Here is a 26,856-nt window from a genome sequence, read left to right as displayed (position 1 = left end):
GTAGGCTGCGCTGGGTCTTAGTTGCAGCACGTGGGATCTTCGTTGCGGCATCTTTTAGTTGCTGCATGTGGGATCTTTAGTTGTGGCATGTGGGCTTCTTAGTTACAGCATGCATGTGGGATCTAGTTCCCGGATGAGGGATCCAACACGGGCCCCCTGCATTGGGACTGCGGAGTCTTACTCACTGGACCACCAGGGAAGTCCCAGGCACCTATTTCTTGATTGTTTTTCTTTTCTATTCAAAGACAAACACCTATTTCTGTATTAAACATACCATGGCCATCTTTCCACATTCATACATAGTGATAGATCTATCTAATTTAAAAAGTATTGAGAATGTATTCATTTAAATTTTTATTACAGAAGTGTTACATGAATACATACTCTGAGTCAACAACATACAAATATAAGAGGAAAGTGACATTCTTCTTTCGTTTCTCCTGCTCTCCTCTTCCCAGATGGGAAAATTTCCTTTCCCTTTTCTTTGCATTTACACACAGACACAACACATACACACACACTTGTTTCACTTAACCATAGACCTTGAACATCTTTCATGTCAGTACATACCTAACTCATTTCCTTACTGCCTGTATAATTTTCAAGTATACCATAACTCAGTGGTTCTGGGATTCATGTGGGGAAGTTGTTAGAACATGGGTTGCTAAGCCCCTCTGCAAGTCTTCTGCTGGGGTGGGCTGGTGCAGCCTGAGGCTGTCCTGAGGTGCCCACATTGGGAACCAAGTACTGTCCATCACTCTTGTGTTTGTACAAACATCCTGTACATATCTCTGAGCACTGGAGGGTTTTGTAGGGTAATTTGTAGGCATGGAAATGGGTCAAAGGGGATTAGCTATAGCTACAATACTTTTAATGATATGGCCAAACTGGGCTCCAACAATGCAGACCCTCTCCTCCACAGTGCACATGTCCTGCCTGTCCCTTGTATACCACTCATATCAAACATTGTGCAAAATTGTTTTTATTTTGCCAGTTTGATATATATTTTAAGATATATACTTATTTTAATTATTTAATTATGAAAGAAGCTGAACAATGAATGCCTTCCTTTTTGTGAACTTTTAATTTTGGATTTTAGATTTATAGAAATGTTGCAAGATAGTACCAAGTTCCCAAATGCCCTATCCCAACTTCCCACCATGTTAACCTACCTAACTATGGTACATTTCCCAGAACAAAGAAATTAACAGTGATCCATTACTATTAACTAAACTCCAGATTTTATTTGGATTTTACCAGTGTTCCCACCAATGTCCTTTTCTGTTCCAGCATCCCACGTTGCATTTAGATGTCTTGTCTCCTTAGGCTCCTCTGGTCTGTCCATGTCTCCTATGACCTGGGCAGTTACAAAGACTCTTGGTCAGTTATTTTGCCAAATTTCTCTCAATTTGGGTCTGTCTGATGTTTCTCTAATGCTTAGACAGGGATTATAGGTTTAGGGGTGAGGGGAATACCACAGAGGTGAAGTGCCTTTCTCATCATGTCATGTCATATCAAGGGATACATGATATCGCATGCTTCCTTCAAAAATAAAAACTGTTTAGTAAGGAAAATTCCAGACACACATAAAAATAGGAAGAATAGAGTAAGTACTCATCACTGGGCTCCCAGTCACTAGTGTTTTGCCACTTTGGTTCTGGATGGCTTTTCAATGTGGTTGGAAGATGAGTTTCCCATCTCATCTTTCTTCCTTTTCTCTTCTCCTCTTTCCTTCCTTCCTCTCTCTCTCATTTCCTTTTTCAAACAGAAAGGGGACACTGATTAACTGTGGTGGGAATCTAGCTGGGACCTAGATGGAGGAGCATAAAGAATCTAGGCAAAATGTCCTCATGTAGGAATCCCAGCTAATGATGGCCTTTTGGTCTTTGCTTCACTTCTAGCTTTTTCTTGAAGAGGTGACTGGTCCAGCCCAGGGTACCCTTATTATTAGCTTGGACTCTAGGATCTGAGTGAAAGGAACCCAACTCAAATTGTTTAAGCAAAAGACAGAATTCACTAGCTCAGAAAATTAAAATCAACTGAGTTGGACTCAATCCTCTGGCTCACTTTGTGTCCCCTTTCTTGCCACTTTCCAGCTGTTTCCCCTCTGTTGCTGCCACCTGTGGTGCCTGGATCACTGCTGACAGCATGTGGTGACCCCCCCCCCCCAGCTTCTCAGCTGAGGTTGATTCTCCCCACAGTCATTTCAGTGCAGGCCAAAGGCGTGCGCTTCGTTGGATAAACCTGGATTACTTCCCTGCGCTTCCTGAACCAACCACTGGGAATGTAATTCTTGATTGCACAGCCTTGAGGCTAGAATCAAGTTCATTTAAGTCAGACCACATGGGTTAAATAAAGGAAAAGTTACTTCCCCTAATAAAAACTGGGTTTATGCTATAAAAAAGAAGGGAGTGTGGATCCAGGGTATGAAAAACAACTGATAAACCCTGTTTATCTGGGACACCTTTCTCATGTCTTTCTTTTCCAGCCTTTCCTTCTCCCAACCCCTGCAGATGAGCCCACTCTCCTTTGTGTCCCTGTTACCCCACCATGATTCTTTCAAAGCACTTGTCCCTTTGATAAGGTGGGTGTGGTCCACCCTAGGAGCATCTGTGGAGAATTTTTAAACAATCATAAAATCAAGATTTAATCTTTTAAATAACCATACACTAGTAATTCTAAACAGTGTCAGCGATAAAATGTTCCTTGAAAAAAAACCCCAACAAACCAAGATACAGAACATTTCCAGCACCACAGAGGCTTCCTTAAGGAAATGTTTTAATACTTAACAATCTGATCTGAATTCTGCATTCACAGATGCTGAGAAAATCTCAGACATGTTTAGGGTCCCCTGGCCTTGTGGTGGTGTAGGAAGGCCTTCTCACCCTTTGTGAGTGTCCCCCCACCCCCACCCCTTGGGGATTACTTACCTCCAGGAGTGGCCTGTTTCTGCCCCCATTTCTCAACCATCCCTGGAGTGGGGCCTGAGCCTACCTGGGCCAGTCCTTTGGGGCCCAGGGTGGGGGAGATGTTCAAAGCTATCAGCTCATTTTCCTGACTCACTGGCTTCATTTCACTACTATTCCCAAGGCCTTGCCAGGTGCTCTAAGCTGTTCTCAGAGTAGGGTCTGCAGGTCTTTCCTTGTTGAACCACATACCTGAGGCTGGGTTTTCTTCATATACTTCAACCCTAGCAATATATTGCAACAGATTCAATGCAGAAGCAGATGTGAGACTCCAGCTATCTTCTATGAAGCCAGACTTTAAAGAAATTTGCAAAAATGTAAAACATTTGCCACTCTTCTCTATATTTTGGGGAATTATAGCTACTTTTCTAAAAAAGGTAATGTTTATTTTAAAATGAAAATAATTTTTAAAAATTTGTTTTAATTTATAATATGGTAAACATGGAAAGATATAACCCATATTAGCAAAAACTTTTTGAGGCCCTCAATGTTTTTTTTTTTTTTTTGGCCACATCACGCTGCTTGAGGGATTTTAGTTCCTCGACCAGGGATTGAACCTGGGCCCTTGGCAGTAAGAGCATAGAGTCCTAACCACTGCACTGCCAGGGAACTCCCGTCAATCATTTTTAAAGAGTATAAAATGGTCTTGAGAGTAAGAGTCTGAGAATCGCTAGTCTAATTTAATCCTCATAGCAGCTCTATGATGTGGTCTCATTAGTCCCACGTCAACAGTGAATAAATTGAGGCCCAGAGAAAGGAAGAGATCTGCCCTTTGCTTCACTGTCATTAAGTGGCAAGGGCAGAATTCAAACCTCCTGCTCAAGGTTTATCCCTCAAGATTCAACGAAACCTACTCCTCCTGTAGGCAGATAGGGTAGGGGAGGTCCCCGGAGAAAGAAATCCAGGCATGGCTTTCTCGACATAAGAAAAGCCATTTTTGGCCTAAGTCATTTTAAGCCTGGCCACAACGCTTGCCCTTCAACAGGTCTCAGTAATGATCTTAAGAGAAAAAAAGAACAAACTGTTATCAGGCAAGAGAAGTTAACAGTAGCAAAGATAATATATCAGTAGTAAAGACTCTCAATTCTGTTTCAATGGTAAAGATTAGTCTGAAGTGCTCAACTACCAGATCAGTTTGGACCTAAGGGATGATGTAGACCTTTTCTGACCCTCATGACTTCAACTAAAGCTTGGACTCTGACTGCCCAAGCCCTTTATGAATACGCATGTTCCCTTAGCTTAAAACTTCCTCAATTTTGCTACCTGGGGAGACACTGCTTTGGGAAAAAGCCGCAGCATTCTCCTTACTTGTTGCAAGAAATAAATCCTTCCTTCTCCCACTCTTTGTCTTCTGGCTTGACACCCACCAAAAGGCAAAGCCAGTTTTTCAGGTAACACTCCCAACAAGAGCGCCATTTAGGAGTCCACTTGCCTCTTTGAGCTACGTATCCTCATTTGTAAGGTGTGGACCACAATGTTTCTACTTCCTGGGACTACTGGGGTGATTCTGCATCAGGTAAAGAGCAAACGAGGATATTAATAACCCGATGAGTGAGAAATGTATCCCATTCTGCAGGAAAGAAGGCTGAGGCCCCATGACTGCGCGGGCTCCAGCTCTAGGGACCACCCAACCCCCGGCCCGCCTGGACCGTCCCCTTCCAAGCACCCGGCTTGCCTGGACGTCCCCCGCCCCCAGCCCCACTGGGACCCCCTGGCTCCTAGCGCACCAGTACCACTCTAATCCCAGCCCGCCTGGACTCATGCTCCCCAGCAGGCCAGTCCTGTTCGCCGGGTAGCAGCCGACTCCTCCCGCTTGCCTCACTTCCGGCGCCCAGGCCGGAAGCCTCCCTTCCGGTTCTCAAGATCGCGCTCCGGAAGTGAGTCACTGTGCCAGCACCTAAGATGGCCGCCAGTCCATCCACCACCGTGGTCAACAGAGGAGAAGCGGGCGCGAACTCGGAAGTTGCCCGGCTCGGCCATGGGAGATGTCGGGGGCGTGGCTTCCGGCGGCCAGCGCCTGCGAGTGCGGGCGGCTGGGTCTAGCTGAGGCGGCGGCTGACAGGAGCGCCTCCCCGGTCGGCTGCGGCTGGTGCCTAGGCGAACCAGCGGCCCCCAGCTCGTGGCCCCGCGAGGCTCCAGGGCCGCACCGTGGGATGGACGAGGGGAAGATGGACGAAAATGAATGGGGGTACCACGGTGAAGGCAACAAGAGCCTAGTGGTGGCCCACGCACAGGTGAGCGGTTGACTGTCGGCGCGGTTCAGGGCCCTTACCCTACTCCCGGTGGGTTCCGCGTCCCCCAAGCACCCCCTCCGCTCAGGTCGGTTCTGTATCCCCTCAGGACCCACTACCCCCGGATCGGTTCCCCAGCAGCCCTTCTTCCGGTCGGTCGCGCGTTCCCCCAGTGTCACTGCCCCGCAATAAGTTTCGCGTCCCCCCAGCATCACCCCTCCCCGTTGGGTCAGTTCCGCGTCCCGCTGGTGTCACCGCCTTCCCCCAGAGCAGTTCCGCGTCCCCCCAGCGCTCTCCTCCGCCTAGGTTGGTGCCATGTCTCCCCAGCACTCTCCTCTCTCCAGATCGGTTCCCTGTTCCCCCAGTGTCACCTTTTCCCCCCGGGTTTGTTCCGCGTCCTTCCAACGCGCCCCATCCCGGCCTCACACGGTGCAGCCTCCGACTGCCCAGCTGCGGTGAGGCCGTCCGGAGTAGCCTTAGGGAAGATACAGGGTACCGGCAAGGTCAGGAGAAAGAAGCCAAGTGCTTGGGGTGCTGTTACCTCCCTGAGATGCAGGGAATTGCTGTTCTCCTGCTGCTGTTGTTAATATTAATGGAGCATTGTCTGCAGGTTCTTCTCCAAAGTCTTTTAGAATTTAAAGAATTTCCCTTTCTTAATTCAGTAAGGAAGAGAGTTTCTGAGAGTGCAGTGAGGACTCCCAGTGAGTTGAATCCGGGAAGAGAAGCTTGTGGATTTGTGTGAAGGCCCAGATCTCTCTGACATCTTGCTGTCTGATACAACCAGGCAGGAATGTGGTGGGCTGGGGGAGGAGTGATAGGTGTCATTGAGGGCTTAAGAGTATGGGAGTTGCAGTTACACAGAGCTGGGCAGAATCCCAGTTCTACCACTGCCTGGCTCAGGCTCAGTTTCTGCATTTGCAAAGTGGAACTAGTAACAGAATCCCCTTTGCAGAATTGCTAGAAAGATGAGGAGCTGGACAAGTTATGCAAGTGATAACTATCACCCACCTTGGACTTGGCGGTTAATAGCTCTGACCCAGCCCAACAGCTCCTACGGGAAGCTTATCTTCCAATTCCTCAGTAAGATTGCATGGTATATCTTCACTTTATGTAAAGCTAATTAAGGCTTCTTTTGGCTAATGTACTGAGTTTCAAAAGTAGCGTCAGATGAAGTAGCAAGTTCCAGACTCAGTGTAAAAGAACACCAGGCCTTGGGCACTCAGATGCCTTCTCCATTGTTCCTGACAAGCATGTGTCTACCCTCCAGGACAACTGGCCCCTTCCTTTGTTGCACAGCCACAGATGTTAGGGTCATGTTTCTTTTTCCTTTTTTTCCCCCCACTTTTAAACTGAGTCATCAGGCTATCCTGTACCTGTTCTCTTCATTATTTTAAATCTAAATTTGCTTTACTATGCTCATTCCTGCTTGGTTGTCATTTGAATTTGAAGATTATCATCACGAGTAGTCTTGTAAGAAAAGGTTCCCACCAAGTGAAGATGCTGAGTAAAGGGAGAACTCTGCACCTTGAGTGTGGAGAAACCTTTGTGCTTTGCCTGGGCCTTGAGGGAGGACAGAGCCCTGGAAGGCAGCTTTCAGGACCCTGCTGTGCCCAAGGAGAGGGTGTGTGTGTGTGTGAGTGGGATAGAAGAAGGTGGGTGAGCACCAAGTATTTCTGCTCCCATGGGTGGACTCTCCAGACCCACCTCGTTCATTCTGAAGTAGAGGGTGACCCTCACCAGGTTTCTTTCAGATCGGGAGACGATCTCTTTCTCAGAGGGGGAATCATCTACTTTCAGAATTGAAAGGTCCTTAAAAAATGATGAGTCTGTCCCCTCTCCTTTCCAGTGTCAGAACCCGACATACCTTCAGCCAGCCAGTCCTGAGGCCTGGCATCTGCACTGGAGGAACATGGGATAAGACACAGACAGACAGCCTTCCAGGCTGGTGGGTTGGGAGGCTTCCAGGAGCACAGGACTTGTAGAAAATGGGGCCTGGATATGGAGGAGCTAAGTGCAGGCCGAAGGAGGGCCATAGTGTGGGGTGTGCTCAGGGTTGGGCAGTAAGAGATGACAGTGTGAGACCTGAACGGTATGCCAGTTCTTGACAGGTTGCTGTCAGTTTTCCTGTGGCCCAGTGCTCAGCATCCTTGGGTCCAGCTGTGCAATTTAACCCTTTCCCAGGCACTGGCCCTTGGCCCTGGCACTGACCCTCTGAGGTGCTCCAAGGCTGTGGCCAACCTGACACTGTACTCTAGTGGGTGCCTGGAGTCCCCGGCACTGACCCTGCGGGGGGTCTTGGGCAAGGACATTTCCCTTGTGGGCACGTACTTTCCTTTCCTTACTGTAGCCTGAGGGTGCTGTCACTTGTTCTAGTGGCTGTGCCATACTTGTGTTCATGCTGAGCTGTGGTCACGAAGCCTGGCGCTGCCCTCAAGTGCGCTGCTGCCAAGTGGGATTTCTCTCCGTGTGGTGGTGTTGCTTTTTCATCTGCAGTGACCCTTCTTTACCTTGGTCTTGTTCGCTTTGGCTTGGCATCCTGTCCTGTGAAGGTCACTGTAAGTCTGGTTTGTCATTTGATCTCGTATGTGCCTTCAGTTGGGGGAGTCACCCAGGGCAGGCCAGGCAGAGACTCCTCCCCAGGCACTGAGCTGCCTTCCAGCTGCCCTTGCCTCTGGGGTGCAGGGCAAACAGGGGCCCACTCCCTTCATCACACTAAGCTATTGTGACGTTTTCCTCCTTATTGACAGAGGTAACATGAAAGACCCGCCAACCAAGATCTTTTATCAAAAGTTTGTGCCTGATCTTTCAGGTTTTATAGCTTTTCTAAGATTCTGATCGGGCTTCAGATCCTTTCTGCAATTGTTTTGATGCCCTGGGGTGTTTGTCCTGAAGATATGGGGTTCAGGCAGTCAGGAGCTGTGTGTTTCTCTTCTCTTGTGTTTTAGGATTTGTAGATCATACTTCTTAATGGAGCTGTTGGAAGCAAATGAGTTGTTCTCTCTTTTTTTTTTTTTTTTTCTTTCTTTTTTTAATGGCGTATTCCCAAGTCTGGGCTTAATTTTCTCCTGAATCTAGTAGAAAAAGTCTTAACGTTCTGTTGCCTGTAGTATTTTTTTTTAACAAGTAACTTATTCTGCATTTGAGATTTTTAATGATATTCATACAGGTTGATACAGCTGATGTGACTTCTTGGTGATGTCTCATTGGAGAGCTGTGCATGTAACCCTGTCTTTATTCCTGGGATCACCTGCAGTTGAATGGTTAGGATTTGTTATTTCCAAAATATATTCCCTTTGGTGGTTTCCAGTCCTGGCCTTGGTGAGTGCTGAGCTCTGCCTTTCTAGCATGTGGGGGTCTGCTGGTCTAGGCCTGGTATCCTAAGGTGGCATGGTCACTTCCCCCGCCCCGACTATACCTTCTTCCTCCTCAGCAGAACTCAGGACAGCAGCTGCCCCTTTTACCAGGAAGGTAAGGAAGGTTTCTGTGTCTGCTGCAGAAGGATGAGACCACAGCACTGGGTCACCTACCTCTTGGTTTGGACACCTGCTCTGCGGCCATCATGTGGCCTTGGAGAGCCTGGGGTCCTTGAAGGCTCCCCTCTACAACACCCTCACTGTGCGTTCCATGCATTTGTGGTATGTCTTTATAAAACATTCTCATTTTCTTCTGGCTGTTGGATTTTCCATCTTTTAGGGACCATCTGAACACCTCTTCTGCTGCAGCCCCCGAGTGTCCTGTCCCCAAATGTCACCTGGGCTTACACCTCCACTGTCCTGTCCCCCACCTCACAACTTGCATCTGTGTCTGCTTCAGTCCTGAGGCAGCTGTGGGTCCATACAGGCAGGTGAAACTTGGGAAGGAAAATGTCCTGCCCATTCCAGACACCTGCTGTCCCCACCTGTGGTCTCCACCGCCTGTCTGGCCTCACTTCGGAGTCCTTGGCTCCCCTCTATGACAGGGGTTCCCAACCCCCAGGCTGTGGACCGGTATGGGTCCGAAGCCTGTTAGGAACCAGGCCACACAGCAGGAGGTGAGTGGCGGGCAAGCGAGCGAAGCTTCATCTGCCGCTCCCCATCGCTGACGTTACTGCCTGGACCACCCACCCCCCGGCCCCTGCCGTGGAAAAATTGTCTTTCACAAAACTGGTCCCTGGTGCCAAAAGGGTTGGGGACAGTTGCTCTATGAGATGTCTCGAGTCACCCTCCATCTGTTCTGTCTGAGGCTGTCAGCCCAACAATGCATCCCACACCTTGTCCCTCTTATCCTTCTGTGGGCCCTGGGGTGTGTTTCTGATTGCCTCTGGTCAGCAGAGCCAAGTGACTTGGCTTGGTATTCTGTCACGGGTATTCTGATGGAAGACCTGGGCTGTGCCCGAGTTGGGTGTCTGTGGGTGGTGGCCTCACTGAGAAGCATGGCTGAGCCATTTTGGGATGCCTGGGGCAGCACCCTGAGGGTCGATTCCTTCTGTTGTTGTGTTTATCTTAGTCTCCCTTTCCCTTGAAAGTTGCCTGATCTCTGCTTCCCTGGGGTCTTCTTGGGGCCCCATCCTGGGTTATATCCTCACTCTGGTGGAAGACCTGACTTGGGCTTGTCCTCCAGCAGTGAGGCTTCAGCGATTGATCACTTCACACCTCGTCTTTGCCAAGAGGCCCTGGGCCCTTAGGCTTCACATGGGCAGATGACCCTTTTATATATTGTTTTTGTGGTCTTTTATTTTTATTTAATACCAAGCATTTGTTCCTCTCTCTGCCCCAGAAAATACAGAATACTAGAAGGAAGAAAGTAAAAAACATCCAATGTCTCCCTACTAAGAAAATAATTTTTGTTAACACTTGGTGCCCTTCCTTCTATTATATGCTTTTATTGGGTACTTAAGCATCCTATCTGTCTGTTTTTGTTTTCTGCTTTTTCACTCAACCCTACAGCATAAATATGTAGATAATTCTTCAAACAAGTTTTTAAGGCTGCAGAGCACTTAGGCAGCCAGAGTTCCTGTGCTGTCAGACATTCACACTGTTGAGCTGTTGTGAGCCAGGCTTTGCTGATGTCTCGGTGTTTTGAGGACTTGGGTGGGTTCTCAGAGGGGATCGAAGGAACATCTCCTGGCACATGACATGCCAGTACTCCCCCACCCCCGCCATGGCCTGGGACCCTCACAGCACTGAATGCTTTCTACTCCTTTTATAAGTGGCGTGTTGTACGTTTTGAGGTTGTTTAATGTGTATGTGTTTATATGTGTCATTTCTCCATTCACTGACTTTTTCAGCTTGTTTAAAGTCTTTGATTTTCATCTAGTGTTCCACGGTATGAGAGAGCACACCGTGATTTTCTGTCCTCAAGGACAGAAAAGGTGTGGCCCTGGCCTAAGATTCCCTGTCCTGCTTTGGAACAGGGAAGAGCTGCCTCTGCCCCAGACTGTGCAGAAACTCTTGTTAAGCCCCTCTTCTTAGTCTCACCCTTTTCTCTTCACGTTCTTAGCATTTTATCCTAGACACTATGAAGAAGGTATGTTTTAAAATCTGGTTTCAGATATTTAGTTTAAAAGGAAAGGAGTTGTTTCCTTCACAACTGGTTAAGACCTTGTGAGCTGGCAGGACCCTGGTGCTTACCAGATTATGCGTTGGTTTCGGCTCCTTCATGGGAATCTCCCCGTGGGTGGCTGGATCAGTCCCACTCCATGCCATGGGTGGCCCTTGGACTAACTGCATCTTTGTGCCAACCAGGGATGGTGAGGTTCATTTCTCACCTTTTCTCTGCTGTCCACTTGAATAGGTGTTGTCTGGGCCCATGGCCAGCCTCGTGGCATGTAACAGGGCCACCAATCCAGCCCAGGCAGACCTTTACAAGGGGCAGTTAGCACTCGCCGTCCAGAACAGGTGTGCCCACTGAGTGCTTGTGTTTGTGGAGACTGGCCTTCAAGGCTGACACTGCAGCTCCTATGGGGCAGGTGGGCAGTTTCTGGCGATGGTTTTAAATGGGTCCCTAGAGAAAGCAGTTTTCCTTGAAGCAGACACAACATGACACTCAGAATTTCTTAGCAGGTCTTGAGAAACAGTGAAGTCCAGGTGAGAAGTGAGGGTGCTTTTAGGGGGGCTGAGTTTCTGGAAAGTTGCCTAGAATTAGGGTTTCTGCATATCAACTTTTGTTTTTCCTTGAATTTTGATGAACTCCTTGGCCAGTTGATGCCCATGATCGAATATTGATGTCTGCCTGGATTTGGGAAGGGTTAGGGGCATGTGCACGTCCTCGACCTTTGCTTCCCCAAGTCTGGGCTTGGGGCTCAGGGAGGTGATGGATGTCTGGGGTTTTGAGAGGAGTGTGCGTCATCTGAGTAGGGCAGGAAGTGCCAGGGGGGCTGTGGGCTAGGGAAATGGATCTCATCTCTATGGGCCTTCCTTGCTGTCAGCCATGTTTTGGGTTCTAAAGCTGCACTTTCTGAGCCTCTTCAATCACCAGCTCCTCCCACCCCGCCTAGATCCCAGTGCTCCAGACGGTGCCTGAGCTCCTGCACCTCTGCTCTCCTCCTCCTGTTCACTGCTTCTCTCTTGGCACAGTCCAGGTTCCCGACCCAAGCCCTTCTGCCTGGAACTCCCTGTCTCCATGGGAATGGTTTCCAAAGTTGTCCACATGGAATTATCTCCCCCATTACCAAGGCTCCACAACACATCCAGGTTATTTCCTTGGAGAATGGCCATTTCAAAGGCTGTACTAGTTTAAAAGGTTATTTTTTTCCATTTTTTAAAACTTTTTTTTAAACAATTTTGTAATGTATGTTATATGAACATTGTAAAAAATTGGAAAACCCAAATAAACAGAACTTTAAAAAATAAGTTCCCAGTTGGTGCTACCTGGACACGCGGTTACCTATTCTGAAGCCCTTTCAGACAGTTCATACAAACTCAGCATGCACATACTTTATTTAAGATTTTTTGTTTTACAAACTTTAAAAAATGAAGAGTAATAAATCTACAGAAAAGTGGTCAGATCATATGCGTATATACAGCTTGATTATGACAAAATACATGGACCCGTGTTCTCATGACCAGCCGCTTCTAGAGCCTTTCTTAGGGACCATCCCACCTGCCAGAGATCTTAGTCTTGTCTGTTTTTGAGCTTTACATAAATAGAACTATACCCATACATCATTCTCTAATACACACACACACACACACACACACACACACACACACACGTGTATGTACATATTTATAAAGATAGGTTCATTCTATAAGCCCTATTCTGTCATCTTTTTCATTTATCAGTAGATGATGACTGTACCTTTGTGTCTGTGAATATGGATCTTCCTTATTTTCTTGTAAATGACGGCATAGTATTCCATGGTCTGGAATATGTCCCTCCGTATTTAACCATCCTACTAATGTTGGACGTTTAGGTTGTTTCCATTTTATTTGGAATTATAAACAGTACTTTTATATGCAGTAGCTAAAATCTTCTGTGCATCTTTAATTAAGATAAATTACTGGGAGTGGGCTGGCTAGGTCAGAGAGCACAGGTTTTCCTGGTTGCTCTGTGTCTTCGGACGTGTGGCCCAGTACTGGCCCCCACCTCCTCCCCGGGGCACTGGCTGCCTGTGGTGCTTCCAGCATCTGCACTGCTGAGGATGGCTCCTTATCCACAGCCACCCACCCTTATCCCCGGGCTTTGGGTGGGTACTAATCAGACTTTGTTTTATTTTCCAATAGCGTTGTGTGGTGCTTCGTTTTCTGAAGTTTCCTCCTAATAGGAAGAAGGTAAGATCAGTGGATTTGCCACCCAATCATTAAAATAATTATTTAAGAAAACTTTGATTTTTTTCTGATGCAGAAGTTTTAATGCTAACTTTAGAAATTTGAATATGATACAAGCATTCAATGCCGAAAGCAGTGTGTCCATCTTTCTTGCTGGAATCAGCACTTTGACCTGCTGGGGTCACTGTGGGTCATCATGGTTAGTCCCTGGGTACTGAGCCAGGAGCCTCGCTGACTAGTTCAGAGAGCTCTGCTTGTGGCTGGGGAACCCAGGGCCAGGTCTTGGCTTTGCCTTGGTGATTTCCTTACACCCTGCTGCCTAAGTTTCCCCATCTGTGGAATTGTATCAATGAAAATGAAGTCTGTGATGCTGTGGTAGACAGTCAGTGTTACAAGTCACAACAGGCAGTTCAGATGGAGCCTTGTGTTTCTATTCACTGAGTCAACCAGGCAGAGTACCGTGGACACCCTCAGAAAGCCATTGTTGTTCTGTTGTATGCCCGCTGACCACTGAGTTGCAGTGTCTCTCTACATTGAGGCGGGATTTCATTGTGGTGTTTATCTAAGTGGTCGCAGCGGTCAATATGGCATAGCCCTGTGGGATCCTTTCCTCTTTCATGGTCTGGGGGGAAGGAGGGAGGTCCAGAGGGGCTAGGTGTGAGCATAGGCTCTTATCTTAAAAGGGGAGAAAAGGCAGGAGCTGCAGGTCACACCCACACAGTGGGGGCAGGGCTGGTGGTTGTTGGGTGGTGAGTAGAAATTGGGCTCAAGATAAGGGTGTAGGAGACATGAGTCACCACCTCACCTCGTTTGAGTTATGGAGAAACAGCCAGAAAAGAAGGTGAGGTGGATGGCTGATGGGTATCAATGGTGGCTGATTGTGCAAATGAAGGGCACACTTGCAGGTTAGCTTCATAGAAAGAAAAGCGGGGACTGTGGGAGAAAGCTGGGGGCTGCCATCACAGTGGGGCTGCAGTGAGATCTGGGGACAGTGTGGTTAGTGCAGAGAAAGATGGCACAGGATGGGAGGGTGCAGCGGCTGAAGAGAATTGTGCAGGGTGGTTCTGTTTCTGTGGAATCCAGGTGGAAACTAGAAACATCTCGGAGGCTGCCTCTAGCCCCCCTCCCCTCCCCTCTATCCCCACTCAGGGTCTACAGAGCCTAGCCTCGGTGAAGGGCCAGCGTTCTCTGGATGCCTCTATTTTCAGTTTTTCCTGTTTACATTTATTGAGGCAATGTCTTCCAAGGTAACAAGTCGCCTTTCTTTATTATATAAATGGCACTGTGTGATGCCAGCTGCATTATTTGTGGGGAGTTGTGTGTGTTAATTCTGTCAATAAGAAGAGCTTTTTGTCAGAAACCCTGTGTCCACAGCTCTACGTATGGAGCCACTGGGCGTGTTCTGGGGTTTTTTGTCAGGCTTTGTTCCAATACAGTAGTCCCCCGGAATGCAGACTGTGGTCTGCCTGTTTTATGGTGCCTGGGTGGCAGCTCAGACTGAGACCTCCCCAGAGCCTGAGCCATGTGTCAGGCACCTCCCAGCCTGCGGTTGAAGAAGACAGCCCTCTCACTCCTGAGCGAGACCTGTGATCAACCCTTTGTACTTCTCGCCTTGGGTCAGAGTGAGGGATACAGGAATGATTTCCTGTCTCACCTAAATCTCACAGCTTATTGATTCTTTAAGAACCTCTGAGGAGAAAATATTTTATTTCTACATCTAGAAGCTGAAGAATAAAATCTAAATATCTATTGATTTTTGGATGGGACAGATTTTTAAAGTCAAATTCCTCAGAAGGTGTGCACGGGCCACTGGCGGAATCCACATGTGTTCCTGGTGGGGAGGAAGGCAGGGGCACAGATATGGTTCTCAAACTTACGGTTTCACAATCACACGGGGCCCTGAGTACAATGCAGAGGTGGGCCTGGGGGCCTTGTGGGACAGAAGCTCCAGTAAGTGTGGCATTCTTCATGGTGAGGCTCACCTTCCTCCAGGTCCAGGGCCACTGGTGGCTTTTTGTGGCCACATACATGGCAGCCCTGTATGTGACGGGGGCTCGTGGTGGTGTCAGAGTCTAGGAGGTCCCGGTCGTTGAGGTCTTCTTGTCCTTCTCTTTTGCAGACCTCGGAAGAAATATTTCAGCACCTACAGAACATAGTGGACTTTGGCAAAAATGTCATGAAAGAGTTTTTGGGAGAGAACTATGTTCATTGTGGGGTAAGTGATTTTTTTTTTTTTTTTAAATGTAGTATAAATTCATGGGCCTGTTCTGTATCAAAGTACCAACTTCTCAATTATAGTTTGGAAGTTGCTTAATGATACCGCCCCCCCCCCACCCCCACTATGTTAGTTACAAAGTTTCCAAGTGCTTTTCTCATTTGTTGCACTGTGAAGTAGCAGAGCAGATAGTGTTATTCCCATTTTCTAGCACGAGGTTCAGAGATACTTTGTCAGACCTTCACTTGCTGAGACGCCTGGTCTTCACCATCCTGCCCTCATGGAGGCATTCAGTTTGGTGAGAGCTCTCTAGTGAGGTCCAGGCAGCAACACTGACCTTCAGTGGGCACCTTTGAGCAAGTTAGGGAGAAAAGGGAACCCCCATGCTGGGAGGTGTGACCTGGTCTCGTGGGAGAACCCAGCTGAAGCCCATGTGGGGTGATGGCCTCCACCTACCTGCAGGTGGTCTGCGTTGCTGGCTTTTTCTGGTCTCAGTGACCTAGAGGAGTGCCTGTTACAGGCAAAGTCTGCTGTTCGGACACTCATGGAGAGGGCAGCGTAAGAAGCCACAGTGGACTGGCCCTGTGATCCTGGCAGTCCTCAGAGCCAGTGGCCTTGGTCCATGCCTGGGACAGCCATTCTTCTGTCTCCACTTTGATCACTGCTGCTTCTCTGCTTACGCTGGCCTGACTGCTTGTCTTAGATCAGAGCCCTGAACAGACTAGCAGGTTTGTGATTTTGAACAGAGAGAGCACTGCCTCTGTTTTGTAAATTCTGTACCTTGTGTCCATCCTGAGAAAAATGATACCAAGAAGGTTGAGTACAAGTTTCTTTGAAGCTTCAGCATTGCCTAGCAAAGTAGAATTTAAATGGTTCCCACGGCAAAACATCCTCCAAGGAGGGTCGTCCTTTGACAGCTTAGGAAGTACTGTGGGTGGTGTTGCTTTGGGTCCCTTAGGGCTGTAGTCTAATCTGTAGGCTGGGGCTAAGGATCCTCTTCCAGGGTGACCCAGAGCCATGGAGCTGGCAGTGTGGTGCTGGCTGTTGACTGGGGGCCTCAGCACCTCCCAATGTGGACTCTCTGAAGGGCTCTGAGCATCCTTGTGACTTGGCCCTGACTCCCCCAGTACACCATCTGAGAGATGACATGTTCGGGAGTTGTGTCTGTTGTTTCCATGGCATCCTGGGCCCTTCTCGGGTCAGCCCAAGGCAGTGTGGGACTACACAGGGGCAGAGGTCACTGGGGCCATCCTGGGGGCTGGCACCACCCCTAGTGAGGTCCCCAGCTGTCCTGTTGAATTGTGAAAGCCTGAAACCCACCACCTGTGAGAGCCTGAGTCTCTGAGCTATCTGCATGCTGGGTGCCACCTACTTCTTGGCCTGGACGGTGTGTGAGTGAATGCAGGTATGCCGACTACCAGTGTCCTTCTTGGGGAGAGAGCATGCTCACCTGACCAAGTGGAAGTGTTTCTCTGTCTCACAGCACTTGGGGGCTCTAGACCTTTCTTCTAGGAGGGGCCAGCAGTGAAGGAGAATGGTGAGGAGCTTGGGGTTCCAGCCGATGGCAGCCCGGCAGGTGGAAATAGCATTAGGATGTCCCCCCAGGGCCCAGGGCGTGCTCTAGTTCCAGGTTTGATTCTGTTTGTCCACAGTGCACAAGGCTCTGGGCATATGAGGTGAGCCCACCAGGTCACATTTCGGGAATATTCATCCCGTTGACATACCTCCTTCGCGTGAAGACACTGCCAGAGTGAAACACAACCTGCTTTTCCTCCAGGTGGTTGTAGTGTCAAGAGAGGACTGCCACTCAGGCCCAGCACTGTTGAAATGTGGGATACAGAGCACATCTCTGGCCCGAACAAGACCATGTTCAGGCAAAATCAGCATTTGTAAATGATGCTGTTTTCTCTGACTGATGGCACGAGCTGGGTTAAAGTGGAGCCCTGGGGAGAGTGTTTCCCTCTTCTGTGTCCTGGGATGAGACATAACTAGCACAATGGTGAGAGAGCAAGGCTCAGACAGAGTGACAGACGCACCCCTTGTGCCCGTGCTGCCTCCGGCCCTGCCTGGCTGGTTTGGGGACTGGTTTAGGCCTGTCTTCATGTGAGCTGGAGGTTAGGTGGGACAGGGCATGATGGAGAAGGTGTGGCATGTAAGTGGACAGGATCCCAGCATTCTCATTCTAGGCAGGTATCTTGTGTCCCCTTGGGATTTCTTTAGAAGTCAGAATTCTGCCACCCTGGAAACATGGGGAAGATGATGAGCAATGTGGATTAAATAGAAACTCTTAGTTTGGGAGACTGCAAGAAATAGTAGAGAGTAGTTGCTCCTTTGTTTTTTGCCCAAAAGCCCCAAATATTGGCCATCCTGAGTCCTGTGGCTGATGGCCGCCCAGGACGTCTCACCCAGAGATTAATATTTGATCAGACCCTGTTCCGTGAGCTGCTTCTCAGATGGAAATGTGAGGAGCCTCAGGTTGTCTGAGGAGATAGCTGGTGAGGAACTTCTTGCAGGCAGAGAACTGCCTCAGGCCCCTGCTCTGCCGTCCACAGACACTGAGAATGAGGATGAGGTCGCCGTGAGAACAGAGGAGCCGGGTGAGGAGCGCCCTGTGGAGACTGACTGTGGGTGACATGGGGCACGCTTCTGGCCACCACCACTGTGGACACCAGCTGCTCTGAGGAGGGCCTGTTCCTCTTAGTGCACAGAAACTTTAGCATCTCTGTTTAATCTGGACATGTCCTTAAAATAACAGAGCAGCTTTTATTTCTAAAACCCACATACTGAGTATTTTTTTTAATGTGGTAACATATACATAACATAAAACTTACCATTTTAACCATTTTTAAGTGTGTGGTTCTGTGGCATTAAGTATGTTCACATTGTTGTGCATCCCACACTGAGTATTTCTTATTTGTTCTTACAGGAAGTTGTTCAGCTGCCTTTAGATTTTGTGAAACAGCTTTGTTTAAAGATACAGTGTGAAAGACCAGGTAAGGGTTTCTAACTTACGAATTTATAATATTTCATTTGAAATGTGTTTGACGTTATTACTCATGTTAGGTAGATATAGATATAGTTTTTAGCAATTCTTTTGCCAGGAACTTTATAATCAGGGGTAGAAATCCTAGGAGCTCATGAATACAATTCTGGGCATCAGATTTGCAGATCACTGCAGGGAATATATGACCAAGAACAAATTAATAAAAATAAAAATGCATTTGGGAGCCAAGAGGGAGCTGAAGGAGTTCAGGGAGACTTAGGGAAGGGAAGGTGGGCTCCAGGGGGGGTCCTGGAGGAGTCCAAAGGAAAACCGGGGTAGACCTGAGCCATGGAGGGTGGGCTAGGCCCTAGAGGGTGGCAGTCCTGAGAGCCTTCTCCCAGAAGCTGGTACCACCCAACCTCCTCATCCTCTTGAGGTAAGGTGGGAGACTTGAATTTTTGTACCTCCCCGCTTCACCTCATGTACTTCCCCACTATCACCATACATACCCCACCCCCCATCACCATACATGCTTTCCACCCATCACTACACATACCTTCCCCTAGTCACCTCCCAGACCTTCTCCCATCACCTCCTGTACCTTTCCCCACCTCCCGTACCTTCCCCAATCACCACAAATACGTTCCCCCATCATCTCCCAAACCTTCCCCCCATTACTTCCCATACCTTCCACTCATCACCAAACATACCCTCTCCCCATTACCTCCCATATCTTCCCCCATCACCACACATACTTTCCCATCACCCCCCAAACCTTGCCCCCCTTTACCTCCCACACCTTTCCCCCATCACCACACATACCCTCCCCCATCACCTCACGTACCCTCCCCGCAGTCACCTCATGTACCGCCCCACGTCACCTCACGTACTTTCTCTCAGTACCTCAGGTACCTTCCCTACACTTGATCGTGGCAGTAATGACAGTAACCATGTCAAAGCTTTTCCTTTCACAGTCAGAGGCAAAGATGTAAAATCTATGCTGTTGAGGAGTGAAGTGTCTCCTCCTAAAGCACAGCCAGGCAGTCAGGGTGTGCAGTGAGTCAATATAAAATCCTTTCTGTATTTGATTAGGAAAATGAAAGATAACAGGATACTGTGCCCTGGAGCCCTCAGTTTGGGGAGCAGTGAGGAGCAGGGCTTCATGGGTGGAGAGGACCAACGAAGAGGAAGGAGGCAGCAGCTTTGTTTGAAGCCTGGACTGTGTCTTGGCTCTGTTTTCCCCATCTAGACAAAGACAGACTGAGGCCTGCTGTGGTTCTGCCATCTAGTTACTAGTGCCACACAGCATCATTAGTTTTATAATTGGCAGTTATACAACTTAACAGTAATAAGACCGTCCCCTGTTGTAATAATGACTCATAGTCAGCCTTGTTATGTGGAAGGACGAAAGCTGACTTCTCCTGGGACCAAGAGGCCATATCTTATGTGACTGTCTACAATAGAGCTTCTAGCAGTCAGTGCTGAGGAAATATTGGTGTTTGCATATTCTGAAGGAAGCTTTAAAAGGAAGGTAGTGGCTGTTGCCTCCTTCCTCTCTGAGCTCCTGGGTTAAGGGAGTCACAGAATTGGGGGGCAGTTCCCAAGATCACCCTCACTCCTGATGACAGCTGCATGTTTGGGGGTCCCCAGGACCAATCTCAGGTCTGATAATTTGCTAGAAGCACCCACAGAACTCACTGTTATCCTCATGGTTATGGCTTATTACAGGTAAGGGACACAGATTAAAACCAGCTGAGATAAGAGGGGTTAGGGTTTTTGCTGGGACTTGGGCATATAGACACAGCTGACCACCTATGTGGCTGCCCTCAGCCTCCAGCCCCTCTGGAGGTCAAGCTGATACTACAGGGCCCAAACTCCTACCACAGGTCACAGCATTATACTCATGTGACTCTAGGTCCCCAGGTAAACTCCTCAGGCAAGACATCCCAAGGCTTAGAGGTGACCTCTCAAGAGTGGAGGCCAAGGCCAGCCCTCTCTTGGGCAAGGATGATCCTTCCCCAGCAGGAGTCCAAGTTGCCATGGAGTCATCTTGTCTCTCTTGCACTGATCCTCAGTTATTTTCCTTGCTCTGTTTTCCAGAATCTCGCTGTGACAAGGACCTGGACACTCTCAGTGGTTATGCTCTGTGCCTTCCCAATTTAGCCAGACTTCAGACCTACCGTTTTGCAGAGCACCGGCCGATTCTGTGTGTAGAGATCAAGGTGAATTTCTGTCAAGGGGGAAATGGTGTGGGGGAAAAGGGAAAGGTGGGTCCAGACTGTAAATCCACAAGTCATCTGCCTGGAGCGCACTGTGCCCATGCTGGGCCCCATGACCTAGGCAGCCCCCCAACTCCCGGAGAGTAGGCTTACTTCTTGCTCCTTCTGTGTGTGCCTCTTGCACCGTGCTAGTCTGGTTCCTTACCCTGGCCAGACCTGAGGGGCATGGCTTCCCAGACCCCCAGATTTCGGCTTGTTTTCAGGTGTCATAACAGGGAACCAGCCAGGGACAAGCCCTAGCCGATGGCCACCAGAAGGAGGCATGGGTTCCACTCTGCTTATTTTCCTTGGAGGATGCAGCTTGCCAGGGCCTGTCTTGACCTCCTTCCCAGCTGTGCCTACTTGGCTGCTTGGTGACATTGCATGCCATGCTCCAAGAGCTCAGCTTGAGGACCACCATTTAGACTGGGTGACACTCTGTTCCTTTGCTTCTCAGGAGAGCCCTCCAGGAGGCATAGAAGCCTCTGTGACTCTCAAGGCCCTGGTTTGTCATGGCAGGAATCCTCAGGAGGAGGCAACAAAGGATGTCGCTTGTCTAGTGCAGGGCAGTGATTGCTGGATAAGGGCCAGGCCCCTGCTTCAGCTCTGTGGCTCAGTGTCCAGAGTGGCCACCTGAGTCTCCCTCAGGAAGCCTGCCAGATATCTTGTTATTTGTTTCCTTCCTCCAAACCTCTGGTGGTGACTTGTGGATCATGCTCTTGGCCCTGAGCATTCACATCCCTGGGTGTTCAGTGTGGACTGATGTTCTGTTTCTCCAACCAGAGGGTGAGTGTCTCAGGCGTCACAAATGATGGGCAGCGTGATCTTCAGTGCCCCGACGCTAGGCAGTGGTCTTTCATATTGTATGTGCCCAGAAATCATGGCTTTTAAAAGGCAACTAGAGTTTCAGATGTTCTGGGAGCCCAGCAACCATCAGATGGGCACCTTCCCATTCACACATTCTTATCAGAGGGACCAAGGGTTCTTCTTCTTGGGGCTGGAGTGTGTGGCATATCTGAACTCCTGGAGTCTTTCCAGTCTTGTTCTATGATGAAAACACAAAGCTACTCTGTGTTGTCAAGCTAGCAATTGAGGCATCACTGTTCTTCCCCAGTGAGAGTTCTGGCTTTGGATTCTCTAGCGGCAAAGAGATATTTATGTGATGCAGTGGGGGAGGCATCAATTCCCACTGGGGACTGAAGATAAAAGCAACTTTGGAGAATGTTTATATCTAACACTTGCTGATTCTCCTGGGAGCTGCACTTCATTATCCTGTAGTTATATGTCTACCTAAAGGTATGTGTTTTCTCCCTAAGCTTTTTTTCTTCCTTACTTGTTTATTTTGCAGCCAAAATGTGGGTTTATTCCTTTCTCCAGTGATGTTACGCATGAGATGAAGCATAAGGTGTGTCGTTACTGCATGCACCAGCACCTCAAGGTGAGAAGAGTTGACCAGCTGGGTTCCCTCCCTGCACAGAGCCTCGTGATGAATGGCTGGGCCACCTAGAGTTTTCAGAGGAGTAAAATAAAACATAGATATTATTTACTTTTTATTTCAAAAGTACTTTGTGTTCATCTTTTTCGTCTCAATTGAGATATTTGCATATCCTAAGATTTACACTTTTAAAGTATATAATCCAGTGGATTTTAGTTTATTCATAAGGTTGTGCAACCATCACCACTATCTAATTCCAAAACATTTCATCACCTCGAAAAGAAGTCCTGTGCCCATTAGCAGTCACCCCCTGTCCTGCCAACCCCTGGCAACCACCTATCTCTGTGGATTTGCCTATTCCGGACATTTCCTATCAATGGAATCACACAAATTATGGCTTTTTGTGACTCTCTTACTTAGCATAATATTTTTGAGGTTCATACACATTGTAGCATTTATCAGCACTTCATTCTTTTATGGCTGAATAATACTACATTGTATGGGAACATTTTGTTTATCCATTCATCTATTGATGGACATGTGGGTTTTTTCCTTTTGGCTATTGTGAATAATGTTGCTATAAATGTGCATGTACACGTACATATTTGAGTCACTGTTTTCAGTTCTCTTGGGTATATTCCTAGGAGTGGCATTGCTGGGTCTTAGGGAAATTCTGTTTAACTTTTTGAGGAAATGGCAGATTGTTTTCTACAGCTATAGCACCATTCTGTATTCCCACCAGCAATGAATGAGGGCTCCAGTTTCTCCACATCCTCGCTTGCACTTGTTATTGTCCCTGTTTGTGATTATAGTCATCCTAATGGATGTGAAGTAGTATCTCATGTGATTTTCATTTGCGTTTCTCTAACGGTTAGTGATGTTGAGCATCTGTTCATGTGCTTATTGGCTATTTGTATAGCTTCTTTGGAGAAATGTCTGTTCAAATTCTTTACCTGTTTTTGAAATGAGTTGTTTGTTTTTTAGTTGTTTTAGGGGTTCTCTGTTTATTTTGGATGTTAATCTCTTTATCAGATATGTGATTTGCAAATATTTTCTCCCATTCTGTTGGTTGCCTTTTTACTCTGTTGATAGTGTCCTTTGTTGCACAAAAGTTTTAAATTTTGATAAAGTCTAATTTGTCTTTTTTTTCTTTCGTTGCCTATGCCTTTGGTGTCATATCCAAGAAATGTTTACCTAAACCAAGGTCATGGTGCTTTTCCCATATGTTTTCTCCTAAGAGTTTTATAGTATTAGCTCTTATGTTTAGGTCTTTGATCCATTTTGAGTTAGTTTATGTGTTTGATATTAGGTAAGGGCCCAACTTCATGTGATATCCAGTTTTCCCAGGACCACTTGTGAAAAGACCGTCATTTCTCCATTGAATGGTCTTGGCACCTTTATCAAAGATCTATTGGCCATATATGTGAGGGCTTATTTCTGGCCTTCTCTTGTATTCTGTTGGTCTATATGTCTGTCCTTATGCCAGTACCACACTCTTGATTGTTGTAGCTTTGTAGTAAGTTTTGAAATCAGGAAGTGTTAGTCTTCTAGCTTTGTTCTTCTTTTTCAAGATTGATTGTTCACGATTGTTTTGGCTATTTGAGGCCCCTTACAATTACATATGAATTTGAGAATTGGATTTTTCATAACTGCAAAAAAAGACTTTGGAATTTTGACAGAAATTCCAGGAATCTGTAGGTCACTTTGGGTAGTACTGCCATGTTAGCAATACTAAGTCTTATAATCCATGAACACAGGCTCTCTTTCCACTTACTTAGGTTTTCTTTAATTTCCTTTCAGCAATATTTTATAGTTTTCAGTGTACAAGTCTTTCACCACTTTGGTTAAATTTATTTCTAGGTATTTTATTATTTTGGAATATTGTAAATGTGGTTATAAATAGCTTCCTTAATTTCCTTTTTGGTTTGTTTACTGCTAGGGTATAGAAACACAACTGATTTTTGTGTGTTGATCTGGTACCCTACAACTTTGCTGAATTCATTTATTAGCTCTGGTAGCGTTCTTGTAGATTCTTTGGAATTTTCTATGTACAGTATCATGTCATCTGTGAATAGAGTTTTACTTCTTCTTTTCCAATTTAGATGTCTTTAAGCTTCACAATTTCCAAGACAGTGGCTGGGATTTTTGATAAGGATTCCAATGTATTGCAGATTAGTATGGGAAGTATTGCCACCTTAACAGTATTCATACTCTGTGAACACAGGATGTTTTTCCATTTATTTAGGTCTTTAATTTCTTCCAGCGATGTGATAAAGTTTTCAGCCTTTAAGTCTATGTGTCTTTTGTTGAACTTATTCCTAAATTTTTTATTTTTGGGGATGCTATTGTAAATGGAATTTTTAGAAATTTCATTTTCAGATTGTTTATTGCATAGAAATACAACTGATTTTTTAATATATATATTGTGATGAAATACACATGACATAAAATTTACCATCTTAACCATTAAGTGTACAGTTCACTGGCATTAAGTACATTTACATTGTTGTGCAACTGTCACCATCATCCATCTCCAGAACATTTTTCATCTTGTAAAACTGAAACTCTGCATCCATTAAACAACTCTACATTTCTTCCTTTCTCAAACCCCTGGCAACCACCATTGTAGTTTCTATCTCTATGAATTTGACTACTGTAGGGACCTCATATATGCGGAATCACACATTATTTGTCCTTTTGTGACTGGCTTATTTCACTTACCATAATGTCCTCACGGTTCATCCATACTGTAGGTTGTGTGAAAATTTCCTTCCTTTTTAAGGCTGAATAGTATCCCATTGAATGTATATACCATATTTTGTTTATCCATCCATCCATTGATGGGCACTTGGGCTGCTCCCATTTCTTGGCTATTGTGACTAATACTTCTGTGAACGTGGGTGTACAAATATTTCTTTGAGACTCTGCTTTCAGTTCTTTGGGGTATATACCCAGAAGTTGAACTGCTGGATCATATGGTAATTCTGTTTTTAATTATGAGTACAGTATTGTATAGAAATAGTAAGAGTGGGCATCCTTATCTTGTTCCTGATATTAGGGGGGTAAAGCTTTCAGAATTTCACTGTTGAATGTAATGTTCTCAATGTGAGTTTGTGAAAGATGTTCTTTTAGAGTTGTTTTGTTTTGTTTTGTTTTTATTAATCATGAAAGAATGTTAGATTTTGTCAAATGCTTGTCCTGCATCTGTTGAGATGATCATGAGTTGTTTTCCTCTTTCTATTAATATGGTGTATTACATTGATTGATTTTCGTATGTTGAACCACGCTTGTATTTGATTGATAAATCCCATTTGATGATAGGTGTGTAATCTCTTTAATATGCTGCTAATGTGGTTTGTTAGTTTTTGTTGAGGATTTTTTCTAGAGGGATATTTGTCTGTAGTTTTCTTTTCTAGTGATGCTTTTGTCTAGTTTTGGTACCAGGGTAATAACTGGCTTCATAGAATGAGTTAGGAAGTGTTTTCCATCTTTTACTCTTCAGTTTTTTGGAAGAGTTTGAGTATTGGTGTTGATTCTTCTTTAAACATTTGGTAGCATTCAGCAGCAAAGCCATCTGGTCCTGGGGTTTTCTTTGTTGAAAGATTTTTTTTAAGTCTTTATTGAATTTGTTACAATATTGCTTCTGTTTTTTTATGTTTTGTTTTTTTGGCCCCAAGGCATGTGGGAATCTTAGCTCCCTAATCAGTGTTTGAACCCACACCCCCTGCATTGGAAGGTGAAGTCTTAACCATTGGACTGCCAGGGAAGTCCCCGTTGAAAGATTTTTGATTACTGATTCAGCCTTTTGTTATGTCTGTTTAGATTCTCTATTTCTTCTTGAGTCAGTTTTGGTAGCTGTATGTTTCTAAGAATTTGTTCATTTCATCTAATTTGTTGGCATATAATTGTTCATAGCATTCCTCTAAAATTCTTTTTATTTCTGCAAGGTTGGTAGTAATGTCTTTTCTTTCATTCTTGGTTTTAGTCATTTGAGTCCTGTCTTTTTTTTTTCTTGATCTAGCCAAAGGATTGCCATATTTGTTGATCTTTTCAAAGAAAGAACTTTTGGTTTTGTTTCTTTTCTCAAATTTTCCCTTTCTATGCTCTTGTTTCATCTGTCTCTGCTCTAATCTACTACTTCTTTCTCTCTGTTTGCATTGGATTTAGTTTGGTCTCTAGTTTTTTAGGGTAGAAAAGTAGGTTATTGATTTGAGATCTTTCTTCCTGTTAATATAGGTGTTTACAAGTATAAATTTCTCTCTAAACATTGCTTTCTCTGCCTCCTATAAATTTTTTTATGTTGTATTTTCATTTTCATTTATCTCAATTTATTTTCTGACTGCTCTTTTGATTTCTTATTTGACTCATTGATGATTAGGAATGTGTTTAGTTTTCATGTATTTGTGAGTTTCTCAAATTTCCTTTTATTATTTGTTTCTAGTTTCATTCCACTGAGTTTGCAGAGTCATATCTTTTAAAATTTATTGAGACTTGTTTTGTGGTTTAACATATGGTTTCTCCTTGAGAATGTTTCATGTTTACTTGATTAGAATATACTCTGCTGTTGTTGAGTGGAGTGTTCTATAGATATTTGTTAAGTCTAGTTGGTTTATAATGTTGTACAAGTCTTCTGCTTCCTCGTTGATTTTCTGTCTAGTTGTTCTACCTATTGATTTAACATCTTAACCTAAACAATCTAACTCAATAACAATTCAGTTTCAGTAGTATACATAAACTCTGCTCCTATATAGCTTTGTTGTCTTCCCCCTCTGTTGTGCTGTTATTGTCATACAAATTACATCTTTATGCATTGTACGCTTGTCAATACAGATTTGTATAATTGCCTTATGCAGTTATAATAATTGCCTTATGCCATGCAGGGGACATTCTGTCTTTTGAACCAGGTAGAAGAAAAAAGTTACAAACAAAATATATTTATATTATCCTTTATACTTACCTATGTAGTTCCTTTACCCAGTGCCCTTTATTTCTTCATGTGGATCATAGTTACTGTCTAGTG

General features: G+C 45.9%; 1 protein-coding gene across 1 annotated transcript in view; it reads left to right on the top strand.

Moving 5' to 3' along the window:
* The first annotated feature begins 4,951 nt into the window (after positions 1-4,951).
* The window catches only part of IPPK (inositol-pentakisphosphate 2-kinase), a 56,611-nt gene continuing 34,706 nt past the window's right edge, over positions 4,952-26,856 (top strand). Inside the window, exons 1-6 of the mRNA XM_059924403.1 lie at positions 4,952-5,200; positions 12,901-12,948; positions 15,065-15,160; positions 18,087-18,153; positions 20,244-20,365; positions 21,750-21,839. Of these exons, the coding sequence (XP_059780386.1) occupies positions 4,952-5,200; positions 12,901-12,948; positions 15,065-15,160; positions 18,087-18,153; positions 20,244-20,365; positions 21,750-21,839 (672 nt within the window). The remainder of the gene's footprint in view (positions 5,201-12,900; positions 12,949-15,064; positions 15,161-18,086; positions 18,154-20,243; positions 20,366-21,749; positions 21,840-26,856) is intronic.

Source organism: Balaenoptera ricei, chromosome 6 (genome assembly GCF_028023285.1).
Source record: "Balaenoptera ricei isolate mBalRic1 chromosome 6, mBalRic1.hap2, whole genome shotgun sequence".
Lineage (NCBI taxonomy): Eukaryota > Metazoa > Chordata > Mammalia > Artiodactyla > Balaenopteridae > Balaenoptera > Balaenoptera ricei.
This window is presented reverse-complemented; position numbering and strand designations above follow the sequence as displayed.